This window comes from Phodopus roborovskii, unplaced genomic scaffold (genome assembly GCF_943737965.1).
Source record: "Phodopus roborovskii unplaced genomic scaffold, PHOROB, whole genome shotgun sequence".
Taxonomy (NCBI): Eukaryota; Metazoa; Chordata; class Mammalia; order Rodentia; family Cricetidae; genus Phodopus; species Phodopus roborovskii.
In genome coordinates, this window is record NW_026126606.1 from 231,707 (window position 1) to 244,792 (window position 13,086).

The following is a 13,086-nucleotide window of genomic DNA, read 5'->3' on the forward strand; positions in this document are numbered from 1 at the left end:
AGGGAGAAGAGCTCTACTTGCTGTTTTTAATTTCAGGAAGAAGAGGAAGAACCGGAAGGAAAACCCAGCGATGCGGAAAGTTCGGAGAGTTCAGACGATGAGAAGGCCTGGGTTGAAGAAGTCAGGAAGCAGCGCAGACTCCTGCAGCAGGAGGAAAGAGCGAAGCGGCAGGAGCAGCTGAAGGAGGACCAGCAGACAGTCCTGAAACCCCAGTTCTATGAGATCAAAGCGGGAGAAGAGTTCAGAAGCTTCAAAGAGTCTGCCACCAAGCAGAAACTGATGAAGTGAGTACCAGCCACCATGCTGCTCCAGCCATGCTCTCCCTCCCTCCTTGCACACTGCCCTGGAAATGGCACCTGTCCCCTCTAGGTGGTGGGTACCAGAGGAGAGAGTGCAGACGCGAGGTAGGGGATTCCCTGCCGCAATCTTGGTGGGAAACTCTGCTTTAGTTTGTTTTGAAACGGTTTTGTAATGAAGCCCAGGATGGCCTTAAACTTGCCATTCTCCTGTCTCTCTCCCCCCCCTCCCCACTTTTGAGTCCTGGAATGATAGACTAACAGGAACTGTTTTGTTTTGTTTTGTTTTTTTGAGACAGGGTTTCTCAGTGTAACAGTCCTGGCTGTCCTGGAACTCACTCTGTAGACCAGGCTGACCTTGAACTCAGATCCACCCTACCTCTGCCTCCCAAGTGCTGGAATTAAAGGCATGCGCCACCACTGCCAGACCAGAAATTTTTAACAGCCAGATTGAGTGCTAGAGGAATTCCTTAGTTGGTAAAGCATTTGCTGTTCCAGTGTAAGGGCCTGAATTCGATTCCCAGCACCCATGCAAAAAAGCTGGATGCAATTGTTCATGCCTGGGAACAGACAGATCCTAGGTCAATCTGCAGACACCAAGTTCAGTAAGAGATCAAGTCTCAAAAAGATAAAGCAGAAGCCAGGTTTAGTGGCATGAACCTTTAATCCCAGGAGGGATTAAAGGAGGCAGAAGCAGACGGATGTTGGTGGTGCAGGCCTTTGATCCCAGCATTTAGGAGGCAGAGGCAGGGGGATCTCTGTGAGTTATACAGAGCGAGTTCCAAGACAGGCTCCAAAACAATACAGAGAAACCCTGCCCCCCCCAAATAGATAGATAGATAGATAGATAGATAGATAGATAGATAGATAGATAGATAGATAGAGTCAGAGGCAGGGGGATTGCAAATTGAAGGCCAAGCTGGGCTCATAGTAAATTCCAGGGTAGCCAGGGCTATGTGGAGAGACCCTGTCTCAAAATTAATTAATTAATTAATTAATCTTAAAAAGTAAAGTGCAGAGTGACTGAATGTACTAGCCTCTGCATCCATGTGCACACATGTGAATGTGCACCTACACACACATAGGCAAATGAGCCAAGCACACATAAGGTTCTTGGTCATGTTTACCCTATCTCAGTTACCTGATTATTAAAAAACTACTCAGAAATTTGCTCGAAATTATAAGGCCTTTGCAACTGAATGGAAAGATGAAAAGAACAATAGATAGTCAAATTCTAGAGACAGAAAGAGAGGTGGCTTTCAGGGCCTGCTCGAGAAAGGAATGAGAGTTCGTGTTCAGTGGATGCAGTTTCAATCGTGTTCAGTGAGTACAGTTTCAGTGCAGACATTGACTGTCAGTTCCCTCACAGTCTACTTAGAAAAGCTCGTTTCCCTGGTAACTACTGTTAGGAAGCTGGAGTGGTTGTTTTCAATATAACCATTGGAATTAGGCCACACTTAGAGTGGGAGTGTGACTAAGCTTGCTAACATTCTTCCTGTGGGCTGGAGCTGGATATTAATGGAAAAAACAAACAGGATAAAAATTTGTATTTAGGAGCTGAAGAGATGGCTCAGCTGTTAAGAGCACATGTTGTTTTTGCAATAGTTCTCAGCATCAATATGATAGTTCATAGCCTTCTGAAATGCCAGTTCCAGGGAATCTGAAGCTGTCTTCTGACTATTACAGAAACAGACCTGCACATGGTACACATACATGTGTATACATGAAACACTCCTACACATAAGATACATTTTTTTTAATTTGTAAAAGTTTTTATTTAATTCTTATTTAATGGAGCTGGAGAAAGTCTCCATGGTAGAGAGTGCTTGCTATCCTTTCAGAGGACCTGGTTTCATTTCTGCCTTGACATCAGGAGGCCCACAACCAGGTGACTCCAGCTCTAGTGAAATCTGGTTCCCTCCTCCTCCAGCCTCTGTGGATATCCCCATGCACAACACACACTCACACAGATTACACACATTTTTTTTTTTTTTTTTTTTTTTTTTTTTTTTTTTTTAATTCAAGAATAAACAGCAGATCTGGCAAGGTGGCTCTGTCACTTGCTGACAACCTGACTTTGTTCCCTTATTCTACATAGTGAAATGACAGAATTGGCTATTGTAATAAGTTGTTTGACTATCACACATGCTCCCTCTCCACACACTAAATAAATATGGTAAGCTAAATTTTTAAAAATAAAACACAAGCAGTAGCTGAATGAACTCACTGTAGTAAAACATGTTTAGTGAGCTAAACGTTTATTTTGAAACGAGCTGGGGAAGTGGCGTTGTTTCCATGAGCCTGCAAAGTCCTGCTACGTAAAGAACTAAGCCACTGGAGTTTGCTGGCATGGCAAAAGCAGCTTATTGAATGCTAGTCTTGACCAGGTTAATGTAGCAAACCCTCTTGCTGTTGTGTAATAAAGCTTACAGGTCTTGCTGTTGTCTAATAAAGCATTGAACCATTACCCTTCAGAGAGCTGGAGTGACTCCTCATGTTTACTCCCTGAGTCACCACAAGGCCATCCAGAAACAACAGCATCAAAATGGGATGTGTTGTGTTTAAGTACTCACTGGACTTGCCCAGTCTGAAAATCATTTTTGTGACAGAAGGCAAATGCAGTCAGTAGTCAGCAGGTTTGAGATAAATGCCTGTGTCCTTCAATACAGATGTCATGCTTTGCATGTAGCTAACTCTATTTGTGAGTTATTCACCCATTTATCAACTTCCCCACCCACTCTCCATTCATCAAACATCCAAGGAGTGCCTGGTGTGAGCTAAGACCTTCCTAGACCCTGAGGACAGGAAGGAAGGAAGGAAGGACACATGGCTGTGTTGCTCTTATCCTAGCAGATGGCTTCTGAGTCACAGAGGTGTGGGAGAGGGACAGAAGAAAGAAGGGCTTAATTTAGGGAAAATTCAAGAAAGTCTTTGTGAGTGTCACGTTGGAACTGGTTTTTTGAAAGGTGTAAGGCTGAGCATTCGGTGGGGTGGGGACAGTCCTGCCAGGCCCCCGGAGAGCCATGGGTAACCATCCAGCTAAGATTAACATCATCAGATCTACCGGTCTCTCCCTCACAATACAAACACTGGAACCCATAGCACAGGCCTCTGCTCTACAATAGTGGTGTGGGAGAGCCTCCACTTCGGAGGAAACACTCAGAGTTTTAGAAGAGATGCAGCCTAAGCTTCCAAGCAAGAAGAGCTGATAGATTCCAAGCCAGGTTATTACCCAAAAGACCATTGGAGTGGGGGAGGGGGGAAATGGACACCAAACACCGAGCTGGCTTCCAATTTAATCCCAAAGCAGAATGGAACAACCCAGCTGACATTGAAGGGTCTAGCAGATTCCCTGTGATGTGGTGCAAATCTAACACTAAAGTATGGAGCTGGGTTCTCAGCATACGAATTCTAGAGTCTGTGTCTTGTCGGTGGTGTTCAGTGGGCAGATGGAGACTTTCTGGGACTGTTTCGCAAACCCAGTGCCTGACTGCACTGGACTGGGTAATCCTCAGGAGATCATAAACCTATTTTAACCAGGGTAGTTGATCCCTGAGATCTGGCGGTGAAAAGGTCATAGTCAGTAGCCTGGTGGGGACAGTCTTTTAGGCTTGAGAGTAAGTGTGTTATAGACAGGAGAAACTCAACCTCAGGAAGTGGGTAGTAAAGCAGTGAGAGAAGGGAGTTGATTGACAGTGGGTTTAGTAAGGAAGCAGCTAGTGATGGGGCAGGGCCAAGTCAAGAGACTAGCCTCACAGGGCAGGTGTGTATCCTCAGAGCTGAGGGACCAGGAGGGCAGAAAGGTGTGTATCCAGCTTGCTGGCCTCAGGTGGGGTCTAGCCACATAGGCTCTTTAGGTGTGTGGGGCAGTGGACACCTTCAGGACACAACATGGAGGAACAGAAGCCAAACGGAGTCCCTAGGTAGCTCCTGGATAGTTCTTCTGGCCCACTGTGTGATTGTTCTTTGAGTTGGTGCTCAGTTGGTTCTGGGAATTCAAAGATTTTCTAAAGTAGTTTCTGCCTTTAAGGACCTCATCTGCAATAGGTAGTGTAGTAGATCTTAGTGACTGTCTTGTTGTGGGGACCTTCAGCATACACAGGTCATGTCAGTCATACTGCTTGGCTTGTTCTTTTAACCGTTAATCTTGGAAATCTTGGCTGTGAGTATCATATGTCTACTTTGTGGCTGCATAACAGTCTTTAGGATGGGTGTGTAGCTCTTTACATAGCCTTTTCTCTTGGTGTGTATCTAGGTTGTTTGCACCTTTCCATTTCACACGGCTGTGAATGTACTCATGTACAAGCATTTCTTCAGAATGTGTTCTCAGTGGCACATGCTGGATCAGAAACTGTTTGTGATATAGATACTGTCAGGCTGTCCTTAGCAGAGTGCCTTCTTCCCCATAGCTGCAGCAACTTTTGAGTGCTGAGTCTGCTGAGAGGCGAGGCATCACATTTTTGGCTCTTTAATTGACCCACAACCCCCAACTGGAGCCTTGAAGCACCATTTGCAAATTAGAAATATCAAGCGTGTTTATAAACTTATAGGAAAGGCAGAGATTTGTCAGTTATTAAGTCTTACTTTTTCAGTGTGTATGTGTATGTGCTTGCCTGAATTCATGTGCACCGTGTATGTGCAGATATTTGTGGGGGATACCTGGATTCTGAGCTGAGGGACACTCCTCTACATTGCCTTCTGCTCTTCATCTTGCCCTCCCTGTAAAGGGATTTTAAAGTTGAAGCTGATTTTTAATTAAATGTTGCTAATTAAAGAAATTACAAAGTATGTGTGTGTTTTAAACCTCAAAGAAGTGTGTCATTCTCCTTTCCTGGGGCAGTAATGAATATCTCGTTTGATTTTTTTTTTTTTTCCCCCTTGTAGTTTATGCCCATTTTTCTTTTTCATATTAAGCTATGCTTACTAATCATTTAGGTTCTTCTTCTGAGGGGCCTCAGTGTGCCACCCTGGGTAGCTGGGACACTTGACTTCTAATCTTAATTTCTGTGTCTTCTTTTAGCAGTTACCATGTTTTTCTTATCTTGTCCTGCTTACTTTTTTCCCCCTGAAATATATAATTGTGCCAATTAGAAAGTGTCATGCACCATCACTCCCCGCCATATATACCCCAGCCCTAAAATAGGGAGGGGAGAGGGGGTCTAAGTGAGAAAGGAAGTCAGTCCATCCCCTACCTGTGTGCTTCTTTGCATCCTATCTCAGATGTTCTACAAGTCTGACCAGTCACACTCAAGCAGCCCACTGACCTGCTGGGTGCCAGCCACACTCAGCAAGCCGGTGTTCAAAGGGAGGGAAGTCGAGCCTGCTTTAATGTAGAAGTCTGCACACCATCCCCAGCTGTCTCTGATCTTCTGCCATGGCTTGTCCTAAAACTCAGCTCGCCTCTCCAAGCAACCTAGACAGAACAAGTTTTTACAGGCGCAGGAGGAGAGGACACTGGGAGAAAAGCAGTAATGTGCTCTAGCGTGGAGGAAGTTGGGGCATTCTTAAAAGAGTAGTAATTTCCCACAATTGACTTGAAAAGTCTTTTACTTCACAAATTAAGGTTCTCTGTGGCCCACTTTGTCTCTGGCTCCATAGCTGTTCGGAGTTCCTATTAACTTTGAAGCTCACCCTTTAGAGCTGTAAAAAGAACAAAGGTGAGCAGGCTAAGGAATCTGCCTAGGTGGACAGTTTGCCGCACTGCACTCAGCCTGCCCCTCATTTGAGTTATTTAAAAAAGTGAAACTCGATTTTCCTTTCTTCCAGTTTGTCATGTGGAAACTTGTCACTGGGAACACTTGATGGACAAGTCTCCTGAAGAGAGGTGCATAAATCAAGTGTGGTCTGAAACGCACCTGAAATGCAAAACTCCCTCCCCTGGAACCCAGGCTTTAGACTCCATCCGTATACGGCCCGGGGCGAGTCATTTAACACTTACCTCCCTTTTGCCATCTATAAAGGATAAATACTCCTGTCTCAGGGATGTTGAAAGGATTAATTAGTTAGTCTGTAAAGAACTTTGAAGGTGGCAAGTGCTTTCAGAGTGCTTCTTAATGACATTAGCGCCTAGGAAAGAGCCAGCTTCTGTGCTAGCCACTTAGCCTCAGACTAATGAAGGTGTGCTTAGCACATTACACGGAGTTATAAAGTGAGATCAATTTCTCATGGTGTGAACATCAAACATCGGCTTCAAAGCCTCAGAGGAACATCACTAGGTAGTAGCTCCCTCTGGAGCAGTGTTCCAGTCCATAATTAGTCACAAAGATCATTCCAGGGTAGAGTGGATGTCACACAGTTGCCTTTAGTTTGTTCTGTCAGGTTCTTAGTAGCAACTTTAACCTTAGTGGTCCATCCGTGGGGTCCCTTGGGAAGGGAAGGTGCGAAAGGGAGGGTGTCCTTCACTTTGTTTTGTTTTTGTGCCCTGGCTTGTTTTGAAAAGTAGGAAACAGAATTGTGAAGGAAACTGTTTTCTTCCTTTCTGGTTCCCTCCTCGGTGTTCTTGGGTCTCCTCGGAGGGCTGTGCATGTGCTGCAGCCTTTCTGAAGCAGTCAGTGAACAGATGCATACTGCATGTATCTAGGCTTACTTCAGTTTTCTCCCTCTAAAACAAGTTAACAGTGTGTGTGTGTGTGTGTGTGTGTGTGTGTGTGTGTGTGTGTGTGTGTGTGTGTGTGTATTGCAGGGGTGGGAGGTCTCAAGATGTTCTGATTTATGATAGAACATTCCAGTAATTTGCAGGTTAAGTTTTATGCATCATTGCTTCAGAATCTGAATGTAGTATTGGTCCTGGAGACTGGGATATGGTGGTACATACCTGTAATCCCATAACTAGGGAGGCTGAGGACATGGTGTGCATACCTATAATCTTGTAACTAGGGAGGCTGAAGCAGGTTTGCCCAGCATTAGGAGCAGCTTGGACTATTGAATAAAAGTCTGTCTCAGTACACACACACACACACACACACACACACACACACACACACACACACACCAGCACAGGAGATCACAAGGATTTTTAGCTACAAAGAGGAAAATTAATTATAGATCAGCCAACAGTAATAGAGATTCCCATTGTATAAAGAGATTAGAATAGTTTAGAAAACCTGATCAAGCAGAGAATTGAGATTTAACTCTGGAATAAAATATGTTAAAACCTTAAGATCCCAGCCATGTCTCAGTGAAAAGAAATTGTGTACAATTTACCCAGAGTATTCCAGGATAGACAGGAGAAAACCTGTCTCAAAGAAAACAAAACACAAAACAGGAATTTACCTGAAGTGCAAATTGTTTCTGTTCCCAGACAATGTGAACAGATGGATTGTATTTGAGCTGTCCATGCAGAAGATGGGGACTACCTACAGCTGAGACTAGGAAAGCAGACATGTGAGAGCAACCCTCTGGGGCTGAAAACTATTTGCACATACTGCTTTGTAGAGGCCGCTTGTCCACCTACCTTACTGGTTTACATACAGAGTGAATTAGCATCACTACCACTATAGACCAGCTCAGGAGACCATACACCAGAAACGTTGTTTCTTGTGTTTTAGCTTCTGAAGTACAATCCAGGAACATAAGTACAACCATTGAGGTCTAATTCCTTGAGTGTTGGATTAATTGGTGTTTTTGTCAGCCATTGCTTTTGCAGTGGAGAATGATAGTGTGAGGGCAGCCGCCTCCTCCTCTGGGTCCTGCTACACCGTGTGCAGGAAAGAATTTTCTTCATGTGACCAGCAAAGTATGGTAGGTACCTAATGTGTCATTCTTTTAAATCTCCTACAGCAAAACTCTTGAAGATCGTTTGAAACTTGAAGCAAAACACGGGACATTGAATGTATCGGACACTGCTGTTGGCAGCAAGCAGTTGACATTTACACTGAAGAGGGTGAGTTGTTTGCCAATGTTACTTTTTCATTCACACGGGGATAGCAGTGGGTTTACGTCTGTCTTTGGGACCACTTTCCTAAGCTTCTCTCTTGGAGGAAGATCTGTTCCCTGCTCTAGTGATTGACTCCCAGAGCCCCTGCTGGGTGGCAGCCAAGGAAGAGTGACTGGAGTTTTAGTGATTATGTGGTGCCCTGTTTGGTAACCTGCTGTTCCACTGGGTTTTTGTGGCTCCCTGACTGAGGGATAAACACACCCAGTATCTACCTGGAAAACACTAGGAAGTAACTAGCTGTAATGCCTCATGACAATCCCATCTGGCTCACCCAAATACAGCCATTTCCCAGGGTGCTTTCTCAGCCAGTGGTAGTCTGTTATCAGTTGTCTTGAAGATGCAGTTCTTGCTAGCCATAGTGATAATGCCTTTGCACTTTGTGAGAGGACCGAGTTGCTTAAGTAGCTGCCATTAGCTAACACATGAAACATGGTCTCTTCTCCCCAAAATAATTGTCTCATTCCCAGTTAGTCCTCTCAACAAAGTCATCCAGTAAAAAGCGTGACCTCACCTGTGACTCCTTTTGTGAACTGACATGTCGCTTGCATGCCATAACATTACAACCCTGGTTTTTCTTTTTAAGTGTGTATATTTCTTTAATTGTTAGCAATATAGAAGGAGAAACTGTATTTCACACAGGAACACACTTTAGCAGTGTGTTTTATGGTTTTCTAAAACTGTCAGTCTGTAATTTATCAGAATTTTTAGACTCTTTTCCAAAATCAAATGAGCGGAATTTGACTTGTGTTAACGAGGCTTATTGTTAGCCGCAGCTTTATCTCACCTTTGCCAGCAGGACCCTCTAGAAACAAACCCACAGTTTTTCTGTGTGGCCCCGCCTGGCCCTGCGTGGCCCACTGCAGTGCAACACCACTCTTGTTGCCTAACCATAGCCTCAGGTAGCCGAGCAAGGGGAAGACAAGAAGCGGCCCTGAGTCCACTTTAAGTGAAGGTGGAAAACACAGACAGAAAGGGGCATGCACACTCTCGCCCTTCCCTCGCTCTTTTTCTCTTTTCCTTTCCTTTTGGTGCTCAGTGTCGGTCCTCCAGGTCTGTGCACATGCCAGGCAGCACTCTACGACGGAATACTTCCCCATTGCTTTCTAGTATGTTCACCGTCTGCACCACCTCCCTCCACCCTGTCACCTCAGAGTTGGGGAGATAGCTTACTGGGAGAACACTGGCCAAGAGGCCCTGGTCATTTCCCACCACCACACAACACAGAACTCTTAAATCAGAAGACACCAAGTTAAATGTCACTTTATAAATTTGTGGTAAAATGAAACCGTGAGAAGGTACCCAAGAATTGCTTGAAGTGCCCCCAGAATCAAGTGCAGGCTTTGAAACTATTTGGGAGAATATACTCCATCAATTAATGTTTGGTTTGTGTGTTTTATTACTTGATTGGCATGTTCTCAATTATATCAGTGTTAAGTTAAATGTATATTTAGAGAATGTCTGTATTTGTTTATAGAAGTTTCTTTTTATTCTGTTTATCGTATGTGCTATATTGAGGCAGAATCATAGAGCTGTCCCATATATGCTATCTGCAGTGTGGGTAGGGTTCACAGGGAGACTGTCCACACTAGTGCTCCCCTTCTCCTTCAGGGCTGTGGGCTGCTGCAGGGTAGTCAGGCAGGAAGTATGAGGAGGAGGAACAGCTGACTTAGAAAAGACCTAATTGCCCCATAAATCTTGATGAGTGGGTGACACAGTGGCAGGGTCTGCAGTGCAGCCTTGGGGAAGGAGGCTAATGATAGACTTTTGTGTGCGAGCTTTGTCTGCAGAACAATAGTGGCCTCCTCCCAGCTCCCCTTGCTGCCTGCTGTAACTACAGGGCCACACTTCCACAGACTCAGAAAGCCCTTTCCTCACAGCTCCCAGCATCCTGTCTGTCTACCCTGAGCATATCATTTTCCAACAGGACCTAAAGAAATGCAATCTGTATCTTTTGTGTGTGTGTGTGTGTGTGTGTGTGTGTGTGTGTGTGTGTGTGTGTGAGTGTGCCATGTCATGCGTGTGGAGGTCAGAGGACTGCATGTGTCATCAGTTCTCCCCCATGTGGGCCAAGGGGATCGAACTCAGCTCCTCATCTGACTAGGTAGCAAGCACCTTGACCTACTGCACCACCTCTGCAGCCTAAGGTCATGTTTTTATTTTTAAAAACCCACACTGGCCATGACCAGAGAAGTAACCAGGAGGATGTGATTGCATCACCATCCCCTACCACCACTCAGTTTGGAAGGGAGCCTTAGGTGTAGGGCACTGGGCGGCTTCCATGCTAAGTTGGAGAGCACACCAGTCATGGCTTACTCTAAAAGTGCACAGGAGACACTGATTGTCCTAAACGGACCTGGAGTGGTAGAGAGTGGAACAGAGCGCCCTGGAGATGCGGAGAAGGGCTCTTTTTGGCATTGACAGTTGGTTTCCTTCCCTCACCTTCTCACATCCAGTTTAAACTCGGGTGGTTTCTTCAAGAAGGAGACACTGCATTTTATCACGAAAGCTCCACGGGCAGCAGTGGGGCCAGGCCTTCCTCCCCCTGTGCAGCCACCCAGTACCCCATCACCACCAAGCACTGGTATAGCTTTCATACTCCATAGCTCCTCTGTCCAGCTGGCCTGCTGAGAGTGGGGTGCCACTGGGGAGCACTCCCACCTCTCAAGTGGGCAAGTGAAGTGAGGATGAGAACTCAGTGGGGACCATCCCCCATCAGTCAGCCTGGGGCACCCCAGACCTGTGAACCTGGAGCCATCTGCCAAGCCTGGCAAGGGTTAATAAGAGAAGTCTGCTCTTTCCAGGAAGGCAGGACTAATCTGTGCTCTCTCCCTTCCCAGCACCCAAAAGCTCTTTGGAACTACTCCTAATGAGTGAGTTCATCAGGTTTGGGTCATAACACTTTTTGATAAAATATGGTGTTTTTTGTTTGATTTTAAGTCTGTGTGAATGAATTCACAGTTGAGGTGTACAAGCTGAGTGGGCTTGAGTGGTTTTCTGGCCACTAAAGCATCCTACTGTGTGCTCAGGCTGCTCTGCTGTGTGGCTGCTTCTCCCTTAGGACATCCCGGAGTCACCTCCTGTGTGCTCTGCTGGTGTGTGTGTGTGTGTGTGTGTGTGTGTGTGTGTGTGTGTGTGTGTGTGCATCTCCTCTGGCCCAGAAATTCAGAATTTCTCCTTTGACAGTGGAAATTGGCCTTTGTCCAGCAGCAGGCATTAACAGGATGCTGAGCTATGCGGCATTGAACCCGGACTCCATAACTGGGCAGTCCTTTGCTGTGTCCTGAAGGTTTCCAGGTGATCACTGGCCTTTTCCTTTCCTTTCCTTTCCTCTACTCACCTCACTGTCTTTTAGTCTGAACAGCAAAAGAAGCAACAGGAGGCTGAGAAACTGCATCGCCAAGAGAGGAAAAAGCTGAGAAGGTCTGCTGGTCACCTGAGGTCCAGACCCAGAAGAGGCCGTCCCTTTCACTGAGGGAAGTCTGCCTGTGTTTGGCTGGGATTCTCAGAAGCGAATCAAACCAGGCGAGGGAACGTGGTAGTTAAACCTCCAGGTAGACGCATGTGCCCTGCTGGTCTGACCGGGCCCCAGCAATCCCCGGGTGTTTCTTCTAAGTTGTTGCCCCCTTAAATACTGTCTTCTCTGGGGGTGACCAGGGAAAGCAGCCTCATTTCTAATAATAGAAAGATCTACATGAAATGAAAGCAAGAGATTATCATGTTTGCAAGAATGTCTTTTTTTGTTTGGTTTTGGTTTTTCGAGACAGGGTTTCTCTCTGCAGCCCTGGGTGTCCTGGAACTCGCTCTGTAGACCAGGCTGACCTCAGACTCACAGAGATCCACCTGCCTCTGCCTCCTGAGTGGTACTAAAGATGCACCATCACTGCCCAGCCAGAATGTCCTTGCCCACAGTGTCTTCTGCCTCTCAGGACTGAGCCAAACGAAGTCCCGCTCCTATTTACCTGGTGTCTGCTGGCTGGCCCTGTTTCTGTCCATGAGTTTATGCTGGCAGGTTTACTTGCTTACTTTTGTATTCCTTCGGTATACTTTCTAAGCTATTTTTATATCAAGAGTGTAAGTTAATGGTAATAAATAAGAAATGAATGTTGCTGGCTGTTTTAACTTGCCACAGAATCTTGTTGTTATTTTCTGATTCGGTTCTATCTGAGATGGGCAAATGCTTATAGGAGAGACTGTTGATGTGCACGACTTCTCCGAGGAGGACTCCTTCCTGCCTGAGGAAAAATTCAAAAATTCACTTCCGCTTCCATAGTTGGGAGTTTGTTGTGTGAACAAGTGAAAGGGAGCTCTCTGGACTGCACCTGTGTTAAGTCCACAAGGTAGGACACTTAATTAGCACAGTCTGATGATGTGGAAAGGACATGGCCTAAGAACACCCCGCCCCATCAGTGTCATGGACTTGCTCACACTGTCCCTCTTTCAGCGTGGCCTCTTGTGTCTTCAGCCCGTGATGTGAACTCAAGAATTTGCTGCCTGGTGGTGCATGAAACCACCCCTGTCCTACCTGTTAACTCCTTAAAGCAGACCCCTCCCCAGGCTGAGCCCGGGCACCCTTCTTTCCCTGTCGTGAAGTTTTTTGTGCTTACGGAGAGTGCTACTCTGCCATTTTTCTGTGTTTATAGTTGATTTTGTACAGCTGTCACTAAAGTACTCAAGATGGACAACCTAAGGGATTTGGCTCTTGGTTTCTGAGGGTGGTGGCATGTGCGGACTGTTCACACCACTCCAGGTCAGGAAACAGAATCCAGGCCGGGCCAAGGCCTTAAAGGGCTTGCCTGAGAACCTGGGACTGGTTTCTGCCAGCTAGCCCCCACCTCCAAAAGCACCCAGCCTCCA

At 45.9% G+C, this 13,086-nt stretch overlaps 1 protein-coding gene across 1 annotated transcript in view; it reads left to right on the plus strand.

Moving 5' to 3' along the window:
- Nol10 (nucleolar protein 10) overlaps window positions 1–12,331 on the plus strand; it is a 73,682-nt gene extending 61,351 nt beyond the window's left edge. The window contains exons 19-21 of the mRNA XM_051205944.1: window positions 37–284; window positions 8,076–8,178; window positions 11,585–12,331. Of these exons, the coding sequence (XP_051061901.1) occupies window positions 37–284; window positions 8,076–8,178; window positions 11,585–11,704 (471 nt within the window). The 3' untranslated portion in view covers window positions 11,705–12,331. The remainder of the gene's footprint in view (window positions 1–36; window positions 285–8,075; window positions 8,179–11,584) is intronic.
- The last annotated feature ends 755 nt before the right edge of the window (window positions 12,332–13,086 follow it).